This window comes from Larimichthys crocea, chromosome VIII, assembly GCF_000972845.2.
Source record: "Larimichthys crocea isolate SSNF chromosome VIII, L_crocea_2.0, whole genome shotgun sequence".
NCBI lineage: Eukaryota > Metazoa > Chordata > Actinopteri > Sciaenidae > Larimichthys > Larimichthys crocea.
Window position 1 is genome coordinate 12,070,837 of NC_040018.1, and position 14,968 is coordinate 12,085,804.

The 14,968-nt window shown below is 42.4% G+C and overlaps 1 protein-coding gene across 5 annotated transcripts in view; it reads left to right on the forward strand.

The window, feature by feature from the left end:
* sox6 (SRY-box transcription factor 6) overlaps positions 1 to 14,968 on the forward strand; it is a 134,196-nt gene that overhangs the window by 99,880 nt on the left and 19,348 nt on the right. For all 5 annotated transcript variants that reach the window (XM_019272594.2, XM_019272593.2, XM_010731085.3 and 2 more), the window contains 3 exons: positions 6,860 to 7,009; positions 9,490 to 9,670; positions 9,915 to 10,102. In XM_019272594.2, coding sequence (XP_019128139.1) covers positions 6,860 to 7,009; positions 9,490 to 9,670; positions 9,915 to 10,102 — 519 coding nt within the window. The remainder of the gene's footprint in view (positions 1 to 6,859; positions 7,010 to 9,489; positions 9,671 to 9,914; positions 10,103 to 14,968) is intronic.

Here is a 14,968-nt window from a genome sequence, read left to right on the forward strand (position 1 = left end):
GTGGTAGTTCAGACAGGCATGCTGAGTTTATTTATAGTAGTGTATGAGGTCAGATGAGACAGTCATATATCTGAAGGTTGGGGTGAGGAGGGGAGAAGAGTCTTTAGTGATTAATTCTGATTATGTATCTAACCCTGGGAATGGGCAAAAACAGTGCCTCCAAGACCATGACTTGGCTGACCTTTACAGAACACAGTAAACAAAAAGAGGTGCATTTTCCATTAATTGAAGTCTGTCAGCCTGTCACATATTCCGCCTGCTGGTTGCTATTTACCCTGCATAGTGACTCCCCTTAAAACAGCAAGGCAAGTCAAACATGCCCTTTTCTACATAGCTGGGATCAACAAATCATGTGACTGCCACCACTTCCTCTACAAAGCACTGGGAGCCAGCTATGATTAAAAACATCATATCAAGCCAGACATGGAATTAAGTTGGAGTAGTCCCCTCCCTTTTAGAGCAATAATAGCACCAGCTACGTCCTTCGACTTCAAAATTAAACTATTGAAAAGTACACTCCAAGACACACATGCCTATATGTGTGTGTGTGTGTGTGTGTGTTCACAAATACAGAATAAATAGATATTTTTTTAATAAACAATGACAACAAATCACATGAGAAATACACTATATAATAAAAAGGTTATTCTATTTGAACCAAAAAAAAAATAAGCAGACCCTTTTTTTGGTAATTAGTGCAGTGAAGTACCTGTGGCTGCACTCCAGATGCGCCTTAGAGCTCCTGTAGTAAAAAATGTGTCTCCTTAAATAGACTTATAACACTAAGATTCAGTGTTATAATGATGCGCCATGTAGTTTAAACACCACTGGTGGTAGGAATAAAATAAAATAAGAGGATTTAAGGTGAATTTATGAATACTACTTATTACTTATGACATTACTGAGTTTATTCTTCATGCATCATCAAGCACAATACACTAACAATTTAAACTGTCCTGAGCTTTTCTAGTTTCACCTCCAAATCTTCCTCTCTCTCTCACACACACACAGAATCCCACACACATATGGCTGAATAGGCTGCCCCCCAATTAAAATATCTCTTCCTGTCAGCTGCATGGCAAGGTATAATTTTGACCAATGTACTCAGTTTAGATTGTGCAATATATGAACCTTAAAAATTATCTTATTGGAAGAATTAATTCCCACAATGCTGCAGAGGTAATGTGATCAGCCATCCAGTCAGAGAGGCAAGCCTCTCCGTCAGTCTTAATGTTGGCCACGCAGCCTCTGCACAATCTCCTCTGTCATAACAGTCTGGGATCCTCCCCCCCATTTCCCCGCCCTTTCTCTTTAAGAGAAGAAAACCCAACACGGTAACAAAGACTTAGAGCTGATGGATGTAAATGAATCTTCCAGGATGCGTTTGAGTGTTGGAGACTGTAATTTGCTTGTCAATACAGGGTGGTAGCATCACTCTGGCGGCTGGCAGTCAGCGAGTGGCTGTCACCAGGCATTGCTGTACCACAGGGCAATTTCACTCAATGTTTTCCTGACAGATTGGCTCTCGTCCTCAACTCACAGGAGGGGAGGCGGGTAAACTATCCCAGCGCGACATGCCCCTCTTCATTAGTACCCACACAGGGCCGGGATGAGCCCACGACCAGCAGGAAACAATGGCTCTATCCCTGCCTGTCCTTCCCTGATTACAACTGACACCTCTCACCGAACAGAGGAAATTGTGCTCGGATTGTACCCCAATCTGTCCGGACACCTACTATATTCAACTGAGTGAAGAGACAAGAAGGGAATTTCCCTAATTCCACAAAAGAATTTCCTATTTGGGACAGCACTTAATTTGCTGTTCGTACACTATACCTTGCATCAGTTGCCAAGTGAAAAACAATTTACTTAAGGCCAATATGAACTTAATATATATCACCCGTCCTTTTTACAGGACCACTGAACAGGAGGAGGACCTTTGAGAAAGTCCTGTTTTCTATGATTGGAAGCAGACTTTGGGGTTTAAGCCCTTTTAAAGAAAACCTTATTGGATAAAACAGAACATCTGGGTTCTCTGTATGCAGTATCACTGTTAGGACTAAACAAATAAAAACCCTCTGCTTTCACTCAGTCAGAACTCTATTTTCTATCTCTTGCTCGATTTTCACTGTCTTGCTTTTCCAATTTCCCAACCATACCTTGAACCATGTGTAAGAGTCGCAGTTTGTGTATTTCTCTTTAAGTTACTCCCATTCTCCTTTTCTTGTCCTCATTGTTTTTTTGTATTACTCTTACTCTTCCTCCCCTGAACTGTTCAAGTCCACCATATCCTCATGCTTTAACAGTAGTGGAAGCTGGGACTGCTCAGGTTAAGGCCAAATGCCGCAAATATCATTTTCTATAGCATGTCTCTAGGCCTATGATAAACCTGGGCCTGGCCTCAGCTCATGCTTCCACTGTAAAGATGAAAAGCAGCCCACATGCACAACGACAAACCCGGACCAGATCTCAAGCAGACAGACACATCTGAAGGAGTACTCAGAGGCTTAGACGACTGGAGTGATAAGAAAGAGTGTTACACAGTCAGGGACAAACAGGAAGAAAGTGGGAGAGCAGCAAACCGCACATTATCTTTTGTTTGGATGTAAATGCCTGTGTAGTACAGATGTGAAGAAACAGCTTCCATCATTAACAAGTGAAGCACTTTTGACTTTGAAAGAGAGAGAGGGAGAGGGAGAGGGAGAGGAAGAGGAAGAGGGAGAGAGAGAGAGAGAGAGAGAAAGAGAGGGAGAAAAGAGAGAACAGACATACTGTAGAGAGCAGCTGTTTCTGTGTTTATGAGCAGAGGAGCTTGGTCTTTGAAGGTAACCCAGAGCAGTGCGGCAGCGCTAGCTGTGTGTGGAAGGCTGGCTAATAGGACGGCTAGGTGAGCAGCTGGATAGAGGCAGTGGTGAACAGAGGGACAGATGGACAGATAGAGTGGATAATGCAGTGAGCTGCACTGAATGGGAGGGCTGGCTCTGGGGCCCCTGGGCCTGGAGAACCCACACATACACACAAGATGTTTGGTGTGTGTGTGTGCCAGAGAGAAAGTCTGACAGAGAAGAACTTAAATATATATGTTGTAGATAGAAGATAGAGATGGGCAAGAGGAGGGGGTTAGAGGAGAGCAGGTTGGGTGCCAGCAGATGAGACAGATGTTGGGCCATACTGGAAAGCATCGGCACAGTGCACCAGGACGCCTTCCTCCACTCCTGACATCTGGGCCTAGCCTGGGTCAGCCTGCCTGGTCGCCCTGGGCAATGAGCCTGTACAAGCCTTGTGGCAAACTGAGCTGGCGCTGTGCTGCCTTTTAAATGGTGTGGTGCACTGAAGCACAGTTAATGTTCTCATATCCAGCCCAGTGCTCAGCGGCCAGGCCAGGCAGAGGTGAATGAGACATTGACAGACAGACAAACAGACAGGCTTGCACACAAAGAGTGTGATTAAGAGTGTGTGGCAGTCATCAGATAATGCTCACCTCATGGAAAGTGCTGAGGATTTTAATTGGTATTAAGAACTGTTAGTTATTTTCAATTTGTCTTTATTTTTATATTAATGCAGGCTACAGTCATAAATGTGCAATGCACCGTCATTGCTGGCAGCACGAAATCTGACAAATATCTGCCACTGTATTTTCCAGCACATATTGCCATGTTAAGACTTTGCTTTTCTTAAAAGAAAAACAAGATGCACATTTGTTTTTCCACAGAAAGTTTTTTTTTCTCTTCATAATATGAGCCATATGCTCTGGTGTTTGCAGACGGGGAAAAAAAGAATAGGTGGAAGTTATGAGCATGTTTTTTTTCATAATTGATTATATTGTATATTGAGCTACAGTAACAGCTTTGTTGTTTTACTTAACAAACGGAGGCAGTCGGTCTTAATTGCACATGATACTTCTGAGATGTCTAACATCATCAGCAGACTGTGTAATCTCAGTTTAATGTCGCAGGCAGAAAAGTGAACCTCCCCGTTTAACCTCTGCTGCCTCCAGAGGGCTTGTTTTTAATTACCAGAGGCTAACAGGCTGACCTTGGGCGTGCTGCACTCACTTTGAATCCATGCTTGCTGAGATCCGCTCTGCTCTACTGGGAAACAGGGAATGATGGGGTCAGAAGGAAGACCTTAGATTTCATGTTTGTGTCTTTCCCCCATTTATGTGTGTTGTCTCTGTATTATGAAACAGTATGATGTAAGAAAAAGGCACACAAAAATACACATACTGTCTATTTATAGGTTTTAGATGCACACGTTTGATAATGGAATACGGCCTCCAAACACATGGATCTTTTGCCATTCTATTAGCCATTATTTTTATTTGCCTATTTTCTGCCATCAACATGGCTTACTGTACTGCTCTGTGGCTTACATGAATGGGAGTATGGAAATAAAATGCGTGTCCCTGATCAAAGAAAGAAAAACATATAATAATACCATGAACCTTTTGCTGCCCCCACCTGGCAAGCAGATATGAAGAAGGGGGCTATTAGATGTGAGAGAGTCAAATAGGGAAGCAAACAGATGTCCTCTGCTTAGGGAACCAACCTTGGCAGGGAGCATCATCCTTCAGCCTTTGCCACCACAATGCCACAAGTCACTGCACAGTTTAGTGAGCTTGTCGTTTATAACTTTGTAATCTATTGGCAATTCTTTGATTTTTACCAGGACATACGATAAGACAAAAGTCCCCAGACTACAACACTGAGCTATTCCATATCTGTTCATGAGCAGTGTGTGGTGGGTAAATGCACCTTTCATCTGTCTTTCACCCTGATTGTATTTATTGTTCTTTGGCTTTTGGAAGGCAGGGCGTTCCTGGATACAACCACTGCTTCTCACCCCATGGCACTGACCTGCTAATCAGTACTGAAAAGGGGCACCCTGGCTGTGTCTAATTTGAGGCAAAGTCTAATTGTGCTGTTTTTCCAGGACAATAAAATTCTTCTCACTCAAGGTCAGGGACATGCCCGTCGACAGGCCTGTTAGCAAACATCTGTCCAACAGACTCAGCTTCCGCTCCTCTACTAAGACTTGTGTTTAGCCTGGAGTGACAGGCAGTGAATGGAGACTCCCCTCTCTCTCTGTCACTTTTTCTCTCTCTTCCTCCGTCTCCAACCCCCCACAACACAGAGTGCCTTTACCACTGACATTAACTAAGTCTCGTTCAGATGAGAAGAAAATAGAGTTGGGTCCACTCCTGTGTCCATTCCTGTCGGAGACAAAAGGCTGTTTGTGAGGGAGGTGGGGGCAGTGCTATCATTGTGGGAACATAATCAGTCTGTCATTTCCGCTGCCCATGTGCTGTTGTTATCCCCAGGTCCCCTGGAAGAATGGACCTTTTGTACTGCCGCTTATGTGGCAGTGATAAAGTTTCTTACGGGAGCACATGTGTGTTTATATCTGGAGATATGTGCATGGACATAAAGTGCTTTGTTTGGCTTTGGTCTGCATTTACACCACCGAAGGTGAGGCCAACAGGGCCGGGTCGCTTTTTCCCCCCATCCACACAAATGCAGTCTGTATGTAGCTAGTCGAATCAGGAAATGAGACAAGGTTTGCTGATTGGCCAAAGGAAGAGAAATTAGATTCTCCCTGACAGCACCATCTGACTAAATAACACTGCAAACCATGAGGTTTACCTCGTCTGAGGATAGCAGACCGGTGGGGGAGTTAAGGAGTGTGATCTGTCTGATGAACTAAGGTCTAAGGCTACACGGAGTAACACTATTTCTCAGACAGTAGCTCTATTTGACAGACCCCTGCCATTTGCAGCAAGAGACAAAAGCCAATTTCATCACTTTCCTGGTGGCCAATCAATACAGACCCGGGGTGGAAAGAAGTCTCAGCTGCGTGGGAGTGCTGGGCACTGTCAGCACAGAAAAACAAGCACAAAACAAAACAATCATCCAGTCCAATCAGTCTGGCATCATTTGTTTCAGATTTTCATATATCTATATATATATATATATATATATATATATAAAAATAGGCACACAACTTAATGTCAAGACATTAAACTGTAACTTTATCCAGGATAACCGATGAATTACTATGTCAAACATTTGATCCAACAGACAATGTGGCTCACCAGATTTTTAAAAAATATTTCCAAACCCCATATCAACGTCTTTAACCACCCTTTTTAGTATATGCCACATAATCAGCCCAGTGGTGGAAATGTAAATTGAGCTTTCAGGGTTCAACCCTGTTGCAAGCACAACTGTTATTGAGTGCTTCGCCAGTCATTTGAACCACCCTCTTGTGTGGTAATGTCACCAACGGTTGGACATCTTACTGATTTAACGCCAAGGAAAATAACGGTGATTACATCAGTGTTCTTTGTGCAGGTTTCTAAGCCTTAATAATGCTGGTGTTTAACATATTCTGTGATGGCAATCCAACTGAGGTTGGGTTTCTAACATTGTGGAATGGGACAGTCTCACATGGCTGTGTGGAGACAAATCACAGGCCAGAAACTTCAATAGGAAGCTGTGTAGATCTAGAGAAATGAGAGATCTTTGCTAACACACTTGCATCCAGTCGGCAAACTTTTCTCTGTGATGAGTGGAAAATAGGGGCTCCAAGTATTTTGAATGAAAGCCATCTCTGTGTGGTTTTTAAGACTGCTGTCTCTCTCTGGGTTCAGCCTTTGAAATACAGTTAAGACCTTTGATGGAGGTTCTCTGCCAGCCTCATGGAAAGAGAGGAAAGACGTAAAAGAGAGAAAGAGGGGGGAGATGAAGGCAGACACAGAAACAGAGGGAGTTCTACGGAGAGGAAAAGACAGAATATAAAACTTTGAATGTTTGCTGGATTTGGATGTTAACGCCTTGCGGGTTTCTCCACCTCCCTACAGCAACTGTATGCCGCCCAGCTTGCCAGCATGCAGGTCTCTCCTGGAGCCAAGATGCCTCCACTCCCCCAGCCCCTCAATACTAGTGGGCCCATCTCTCCCTCCTCTCTGAAGAATGACAAGAGTTCCTCCAGCCCCATCACTCACGTCAAGGTACAACCCTTAACTCTTTCAACCTGCCCACCCATCAGCCCTTGAGTGGTACTTGACCTAGCCTAGCCTAGTTGGTGTTGTCTGAATAAAACAGCATTTATACTGTTCACCGCTTCAATGTTACAGTCAGCCGGTGCTAAGCCCAGCCTCTAACAGCCAGCCATCAATCTGTGGAGATTTAACAAGGCCCTCTCTCTCTTAACCAGAGCTCTGTGGACATGGTTGCTATGGCTATGGCTGCTCCAAGCCAGTAATTTGTGGAACACATGGTTTATAATTTTTTCACAATGAAAAGTGTTTTTTCTTGTTGTTGTTGTTTTTTAGTTTAAAAAAAAAAAAAAAACGGGAATGGAATAAAACCATTACAACTGTGCTATACAAATGCTGAAAAAAAAAAAGTCAAGCAAAAAGATTGACGACTTATTTTTTGCCTTGTAAACAAACCAAATGCAGGATGTGTGTTTTCTGCTGCTGTATGGCACACATCCACTAGACCTCCATGCAGAGGAAAGGCCATATACATCATCCCCACTCACTAAGGCCATAATCAGAAACATATGCCCATTTGGAGTAGTTTAGCTTAATAATATCACAATGGAGAAAGACCATAAATCATGTCTTGAAATGGTAGGAAGCCACTCTGGCAAAACCTGAAGGATTGTGTGTGTGTGAGAAGAGAAAGCTCTTCTCACACACACACAATCCTTCAGGTTTTCCTGCCTCTTGGGATTTCCATTGAAAGATTGCCATTTAACTGACTCAACACTGTCATTTCATCACGTTAATACAATTCTCTATTTATCAGATTAGATGGATAACAGTTAGGCCTGTATTAATACAACACTAATTCTAATCAAAATATTTCAAATATTGCCAAATGTGACAAAACGAAAGCCTTTCAGTGAAATGAATCATATGTACATGGAAAGCAAACACATACTGGCATCCTCCCATCTGTATCCCTCAGTCCATTGGAATCGGATTGCCTTTAGTTTTGTTTGTCTGCTTTCAGCTTCACTGCATGACAAACTGTTATTGGCACAGCAATAACAAGGCCTTGGGGCAGTGTATGCTTGAGCCATATGTTTGGACAAGGAGACACTTGGGCTTTGAAAAAGACTGTTAACGACAGCATGCCCTAATCTGATTTAAAAGACTGCTGTATTCACAGGGCGATTTATACTGTGCGAAGTAACATTTCTCTTCTGGGATGCGAATGCTTGTTTATATTTAAGGTGATCAAATATCTAATTATGGATTGATGAGATTTTGAATTTATTTAATTACGATTATATCGTTATTTATTCAAACCTGCAGTGCGGGACTTTTACATATAAATGTAAATGATATATTTATGCAATTGCCAAATGAGTTTGCACAACGCTGCCTAAGCCTATCAGCAGTATTTGACAGTATACTGTGGTTTTTCAGTATTTAAATTTGGTTCTGGGGCGACATGCCCAAGCTGGTGCACTAGTTGCAAAGTATTTTACGTAAACCTGCAATAATTGGATTGTCAGTGCTAAAGCAGGGAGCAAATGTAGCAACAGAATAGTCTACAACATGGCAGAAACCAAAGACATATGTCATAAGCAAACACTGACAGTAGTTGTGTAACTACTCTCACTGCCAGAAAGGCGAGACAAAAGTTCTGAACTGTGGGTTTTAATGTTATATTTGGCAATTAATTAATTACTATTATAATATTAAATAATCATAAAGGAACAAGCTCTAAAGCACCTGGCCAATTGTGTATCTGCAGGTACTCATAGATGTGGGTAACGTTTGGTCCCAGTAGACAAGCTGCTGAGGGTGGCACTGTTGAAAATAGTGCCCTTCATCTGACATTAGTAACAGCTTGAAAGGCTGCAAACAACCCCCGCAAAAGGTCTGAACCCATGCATCCTCCTCTGACCTCAACTCAGAACTACATGATTCAGGTGTTTTTTCTTTTTTTTTTTAAGAAATAGGCATATCAAAGCATATGATAAAACCAAGTACGCACAAATGAGGAATGAAATTAGAAAACAAGTTAATGAAGTAGATAATGTAAGTCGACGTCTGATGAATGGAACAGCTGTCTTTGATCATTGGCACCGCCGTTATCTGGTCATTATTTATTCTTCGAACCAGAGTGCAGACACAGAGTGCAGGGAGGAGGAGAGGGAGAACAGATGAAGATGTACAGAGAGACAGAATCTGCTTTAATTAGTGTGAACAAAGGCGCTGGGCAACTGTGAGGAAGATCACAGTGGCATAGCTCCTAAGGAAGGAGAGGAGAGGAGAGGAGAGGAGAGGAGAGGAGAGAACCAGGGAGGAGGTGTGGGTCAAGACAGGGATCCTATAATTAACAGAGAACAGAGGAGAACTGTGCTGTCTGGGAATCCTGAGCTCCCCCCGACAAGGAGGCGGTGAGGAAGTGGGGGGGGGGCACCTATTCACATCTGTCTTCTCTCATACTCCTCTCTCTGCTGCCGTAGGAGGAGGGAACACAGCCGCTCAACCTGTCTGCTCGGCCAAAGACGACAGAACTGGTCAAATCCCCCACATCTCCGACACAAAACCTGTTCCTCGGCAGTAAAAGCAGCCCCAACAGTCTCCTCAGCAAGGGTGGTATCCCCAGCCCTCTTGGAGGAGGCTTGGGCCGTGGCTCGTCTCTGGGTAAGACCTTAGAGTGTCTCCACTTTGCAAACAACATCCCACACATACACACAGATTTGCTCTGTTCAAAGCCACATTTGCCGTGTGCACACACATCCAGGGAGACCACATTGCAAGCTTTTGGTACTTGATATCGCACAAATAAATGCCACTGTCAGGATATTGTGTGATGTTGTTTTGCTTTTTTTCTGACACAAGATTTACTCTGCTGTTCAAACTCCACTATGTGTGTGTGTGTGTACAGATATTCTGTCCAGCTTAAACTCTACCGCGTTGTTCGGGGACCAGGACACAGTGATGAAGGCCATCCAGGAGGCTCGGAAGATGAGGGAGCAGATCCAGAGAGAACAGCTGCAACATCACCAGCAGGGCATGGAGGCGAAGCTGTCTGCCCTCACTTCAGTGGGCCTCAACAACTGCAGAATTGACAAGGTTAGAACTACTTTTATACAGTCCGTCTTCATTTGATCCCAGATTCAGGTTTTTTCCATAAAGCAAAACAACCAAAAAGCAGCAAAACACAAGAAGTTGACCACAAAGAGTGTTCAGCTCTCCTTGCAAGTAGTAGAGGAAAGAAACTATTAAAGAAAGTGGAACATGGTGATTTTGATATAGAAGCAATTCTTAAGACTAATATTTTTGCTTTAATCTATGTCCAGGGTGGTCGTATTGATAAGAGCTGGCATAGTTCAGTGTCTACATGTGTGTGTACTGAAATGAGTACAAATATGTTTGTGTGTGTGTGCGTCTGTGTGCGTTTGGTCTTGTTGATGTTGGTGTGAGGGCCGTGACAGGCCATGGCAGTGCCCGGTGTGGGTTAAAAAGACTCTGAAGTCTTTGCCCAATTAAAGCAGACTTGCAGCCCTCTCTGTCCCCTGACATGGGATGGGGCTGCTTTGTACCGGGAGCACACACTCCCAGGGATTCCCTTTAAAAATATCTTCAATCGATGAGTCAATCAAGGAGAGAAAAAAGCTGTCCTCCTCTCTTCAGCTTGATGCCATGTTGCCAGTTGGCTGTGAGGAGCAGGCAGGAACTGGGAGCGATGCTCATTAATATTTCAGCACCTGACACTTTCAACCAACAGTCTCAACTAGGTCAATGTATATGTAAAAAAGTCAATGAATATCTATTTTGATTTCCCTCTAATTTGGTGTTTGGAAGAGATCACTGTCTATGCAGGTGGCAATCAACTATGCTTTTACTGAAGTGAAGCAAATAAATTGGTGCAGCCCACAGAGAGGACAGAGGCAGAGCCTTCCCCTGCACTTAGCCCTTAATAACCTGAACAAAAAAACATCTTTACAATAATCAATCAATCCATAATCTTTTTTTTTTTTTTTTTTTTTTTTTTTGCTGATAAAGCTGTTACAAATGCTGCATGTCATGATTCCTCCTTAAATTTAAACAAAGTTAACACAAAGTTTGCTGTTTTAGGCTTTCTCTGTGTTGTTAGAACATGGTATGTGAAGCTTTTAGCCTTAGTCACAGGAGCTTGTACAGCTGCCTCCAAACTAAGGTGGGCCTGTGGTCAACCGAGCAGCTGAATGTGTCATGACATGAAAGCAATAACTGAACAATGCCTGCAAAGTGCCATTTTCAACAGGCAGAACACACCTACAGCTACATTGTCCTTAGCCGGTAGAGCTTAACGCCTTCTTTCTTTTCTTTTTCTTTTTCACTCCCTGCTTCGTCTTTTGTAGGGTTTAGTTTTGTTGTTTTTGAATTTTGGACATGCCATGTGAAAGCAATCATCTCTATTTAGTTGTTTTTCTTTCCTTTTTTTTCTAAAGAGATCTTCTGCTTGAAATAGTCAGTCACTCTTCACCTTTAATCTACCTTTTGTCCATGTTTGCTACCTGAGGAGAGAGAGTGTGTTTTTAAGAAAGCCAGATAGAAAGAGAAAGAGAGTGTGTGTGGATGGTAAGTGAATGAAAAGTAGCACTAAAAGGGCCATGAATTGAAATACTATTTAAGAAATGTGTATACAAATAGTATAACAGTATTGACGACACAAAATTGAAACACCAAATAAAAATCAGCTTACATTCAGGCGGGAAATGTGATTCTTGTTGCATCTTAAATAATTTAAGCGTTACGCACATGCCTGTATGTAAATTTCTTGCAAAGGCCTATTAATATCAATAAGTGAAAGCGTAACCTCAGGTAAAATGCTTCTGTTTTCATTACAACATCATTTATTGCCATGTTGAATGACACCTTAATCGAACTCGTGCTTGACTCTCTGCCTCGTGCAAATCATAGTGAGATATTGTCACCTCTTAGTTTCAGTGACACTGGCCCTATTAGGATGGTGTGAAATGAGAGGCACGCTTTATCAAGTCAGCTAAAAGAATTGCCCCATCATCTTCATCCTTCGGCGGCAATAAAGAACAGTGGGCTGTAATTCAGCGGTGAAATGAGAGGGAAGGAGAGAGAGCCTTTTGCTGATACAAGCCAACGAACTAGAAAGGTTTGAACGCCCCAGATAAAAGCTTTCACTTTGGTCAGTTTCAGAATATTAATATTTCACAAAAGCGCCTCACCTGACATAAATATGGCGTGGTCTTTAATAGCTCCCCCCTCCCAGTCTCTTGTTTGGAAGTTTATCATAGTGAGAGCTTACATGAAGAAGATTCTGGAAAGGTAACATAAATGGGATTAAGGAGAGGTTAAGATCATCCAGCGTGGCTGTTAGAGGGGGATATTAAATATTGATTTATCCCACTATAATGACCGGGCAGAGGAGTGGGTCTAAGTGCTGCTTACAGATGGATCAATTCATCTTTTCATACAAAGTGTGTCTGAACAGTACAATGCATTCCTCCATAACCTTTCTCACTAAGACTTTAGCTCTCTCACTCTCTCTCTTTTTCATGGCCATTGACCTAGGAGAACACAGTGTAGGCCAGTTCTCTCTGTACAGTATACAAGCCTTTAACCTGAGGACATTTCAAATATTCATGCTTTTTACAGGAGCAGATTTTCTTGCTTGTCTTTTTATTTGTCTGTTTTTACTATATCCCATCAGTACAATAAAACCTTTTTACACCACTACTGCAATTTACCTTTTTGAAATATTTATATAAAGGTATTATTGTCTGCAGAGGGCAATTACTTTGTTCCATTATTTACCAACTCCTCCTCAGCCAGTGGATGCTTTTACCTAGAATGTGCCAGCATGCCTACAGTCAAATGTAGTACATCTGAATCCATTTATAACCATTTGAATTGTTTCCCTCTATTATGTACTGCAGCTATATCTGGACATGCTGTTTTTCAGGGTCACGGGTGAATAAATATCAAGTATCTGTTTCTGTACGTCTTCACTCAGATAGTGCGTACCGAGCCATGTTACCATCTTGTCGTCAACATTTATGGCCTACATGAATATATGGCCAGAAGAGCTTTCGGCTAATAAATATTCACAGACTCAGCAGAAAACAAAAATACAAATTTTCTGTGAAATAAAACAATATATGAATTGTCCAGAATCTGAAAAAAAGCATCCTTTTAAATTAACAAAATGAATGGCAACTCTACCTTGTCCTGTGTTATCCTAAAAATGATCTAATGGTGAATCTTAATTCCTCTTAGTCAGAAATTATAGACAAAAAATAGAGCGTTAATTTAATTTTCAACCTCAGCAAACTGTTGGTGCCTCTGTGACAAAACAGTCTCCTTTTGCTTAATATTTCAAACTTCTTCCAGCCTTTATCTGTTTTAGATACACATATTAGCAAGTCCCAATGTGATAAGAGTGAGAGCGAGAGAGAGATCATAAGAAACATCACATTTTGTGCTACTGACTGACTAGTCACCTGACCCAAATCTACAGTTTATCAGCCCTGGGCCGTTGGCCAAGCCTTCTTGTTGAACTCTGTGTTGTCAGGTATGACAGATTTCTGCAATGGTGCATCAGTTTCTTTACTTTAGTTCCAACGGATGGTGCATACGAGATGCCCCGGAGGTTGTGTGAGATAAAATATATTCCTCTGCTGACATGTCCCTAACTGGAATCAAAAGGTGAAAGGCCAGTGTATTAACCTATTGAACTGCCCTTTTCTGCCCCGCAACACCTCCTCTCCTCAGTATTGATGACTACAATTGTCCATTTCCCGTTTCCCAAAGCTCATCCTGTAAATATTCAAATGGAGCTTACACTGGTGCTTCACAAAATCCAGACTCCTAACCTATTGGTTATAGTGGTTATACTGTTCACTCCTGCGTGCATGCATGTGTGTGTGACTTTGTATGTGCGCGTGCATACATGTGCATGCACGGGTGTGTGTATGTGATGCCAGGGCTCTATTCAGGCAAAGCCCTCACAAAGACTTTGAATATAATCTTGTCTGGTCTGCAGCCCTGGAAGCAATTTTCTGCTCCTTTTCGACTGCTGTCTTGGAAATTGCAAACCAAGGCGTTTTGGCTGCAATGTAAATCCTTGGCATACAAGGGTTTGCCCATCCAAATTAGATTATGCTCAGCTCCCAGACACTGGCAGTAGCCAGCAAGTGCTATTGTGAAGATTGCTTACATTAATGCTTTGTCCAATTGTTCATGTTTGCCAAAAGAATAAAAATAATGTATGACTCGGGATAATATGTGCCTGTGTATGTGTGAGTGAGTGAGTGAGTGTGTGTGTGTTTGTGTGTCTGCGGGCTGCTTTCCCAGGTCAGGTCTTTTGCTCTGTCTCGCCTCTTCCCCAGAAAGACATCAACACTGCATCGCGGTAGGGTCATTTGGCGGTGGTGGCTCCATTATTTTCTACAGTTGTCATTTTACATGGTGAATTTCTGGCCTGCTGCAGAAATGCTGCTGGCCCCGGTAGCTAAGACCTGTGATACCGCACACACCACAAGGCACACACAACAAAGGCAGAGCAAAAGAATAGGCCACAAAGGACCATTTATAGTCTATGGTATTGTTGCAGTAGACACATAATGGCTCCAGTGTCCAACAAGTCTTGAGGTTTATGTCCGTATGTGAAAGAGGTTTTGGTAATGCTGCACTTTCTAATATCCTGCTGTTTGCATCCTTGAGGGTTTGATAAGGCGCTAGATTTCAGCACAACTTAACATTCCCTGGAGGACTCAGTGAACAGTTCTGGATCATTGAGGATTGGAAACCCGTAAAAGTACATGATGTCAACACAAATGATCTCAGCAGTGGAGTGGAGAAGAACATAACATAATAACTGAACTCTGTGTCAGAAGTGTGTATATATTACATACTGTGACAACGATGACATTTTCGGGTCAAATTAAGGATATTTTTTAAATTTATTTTTTGAACTTT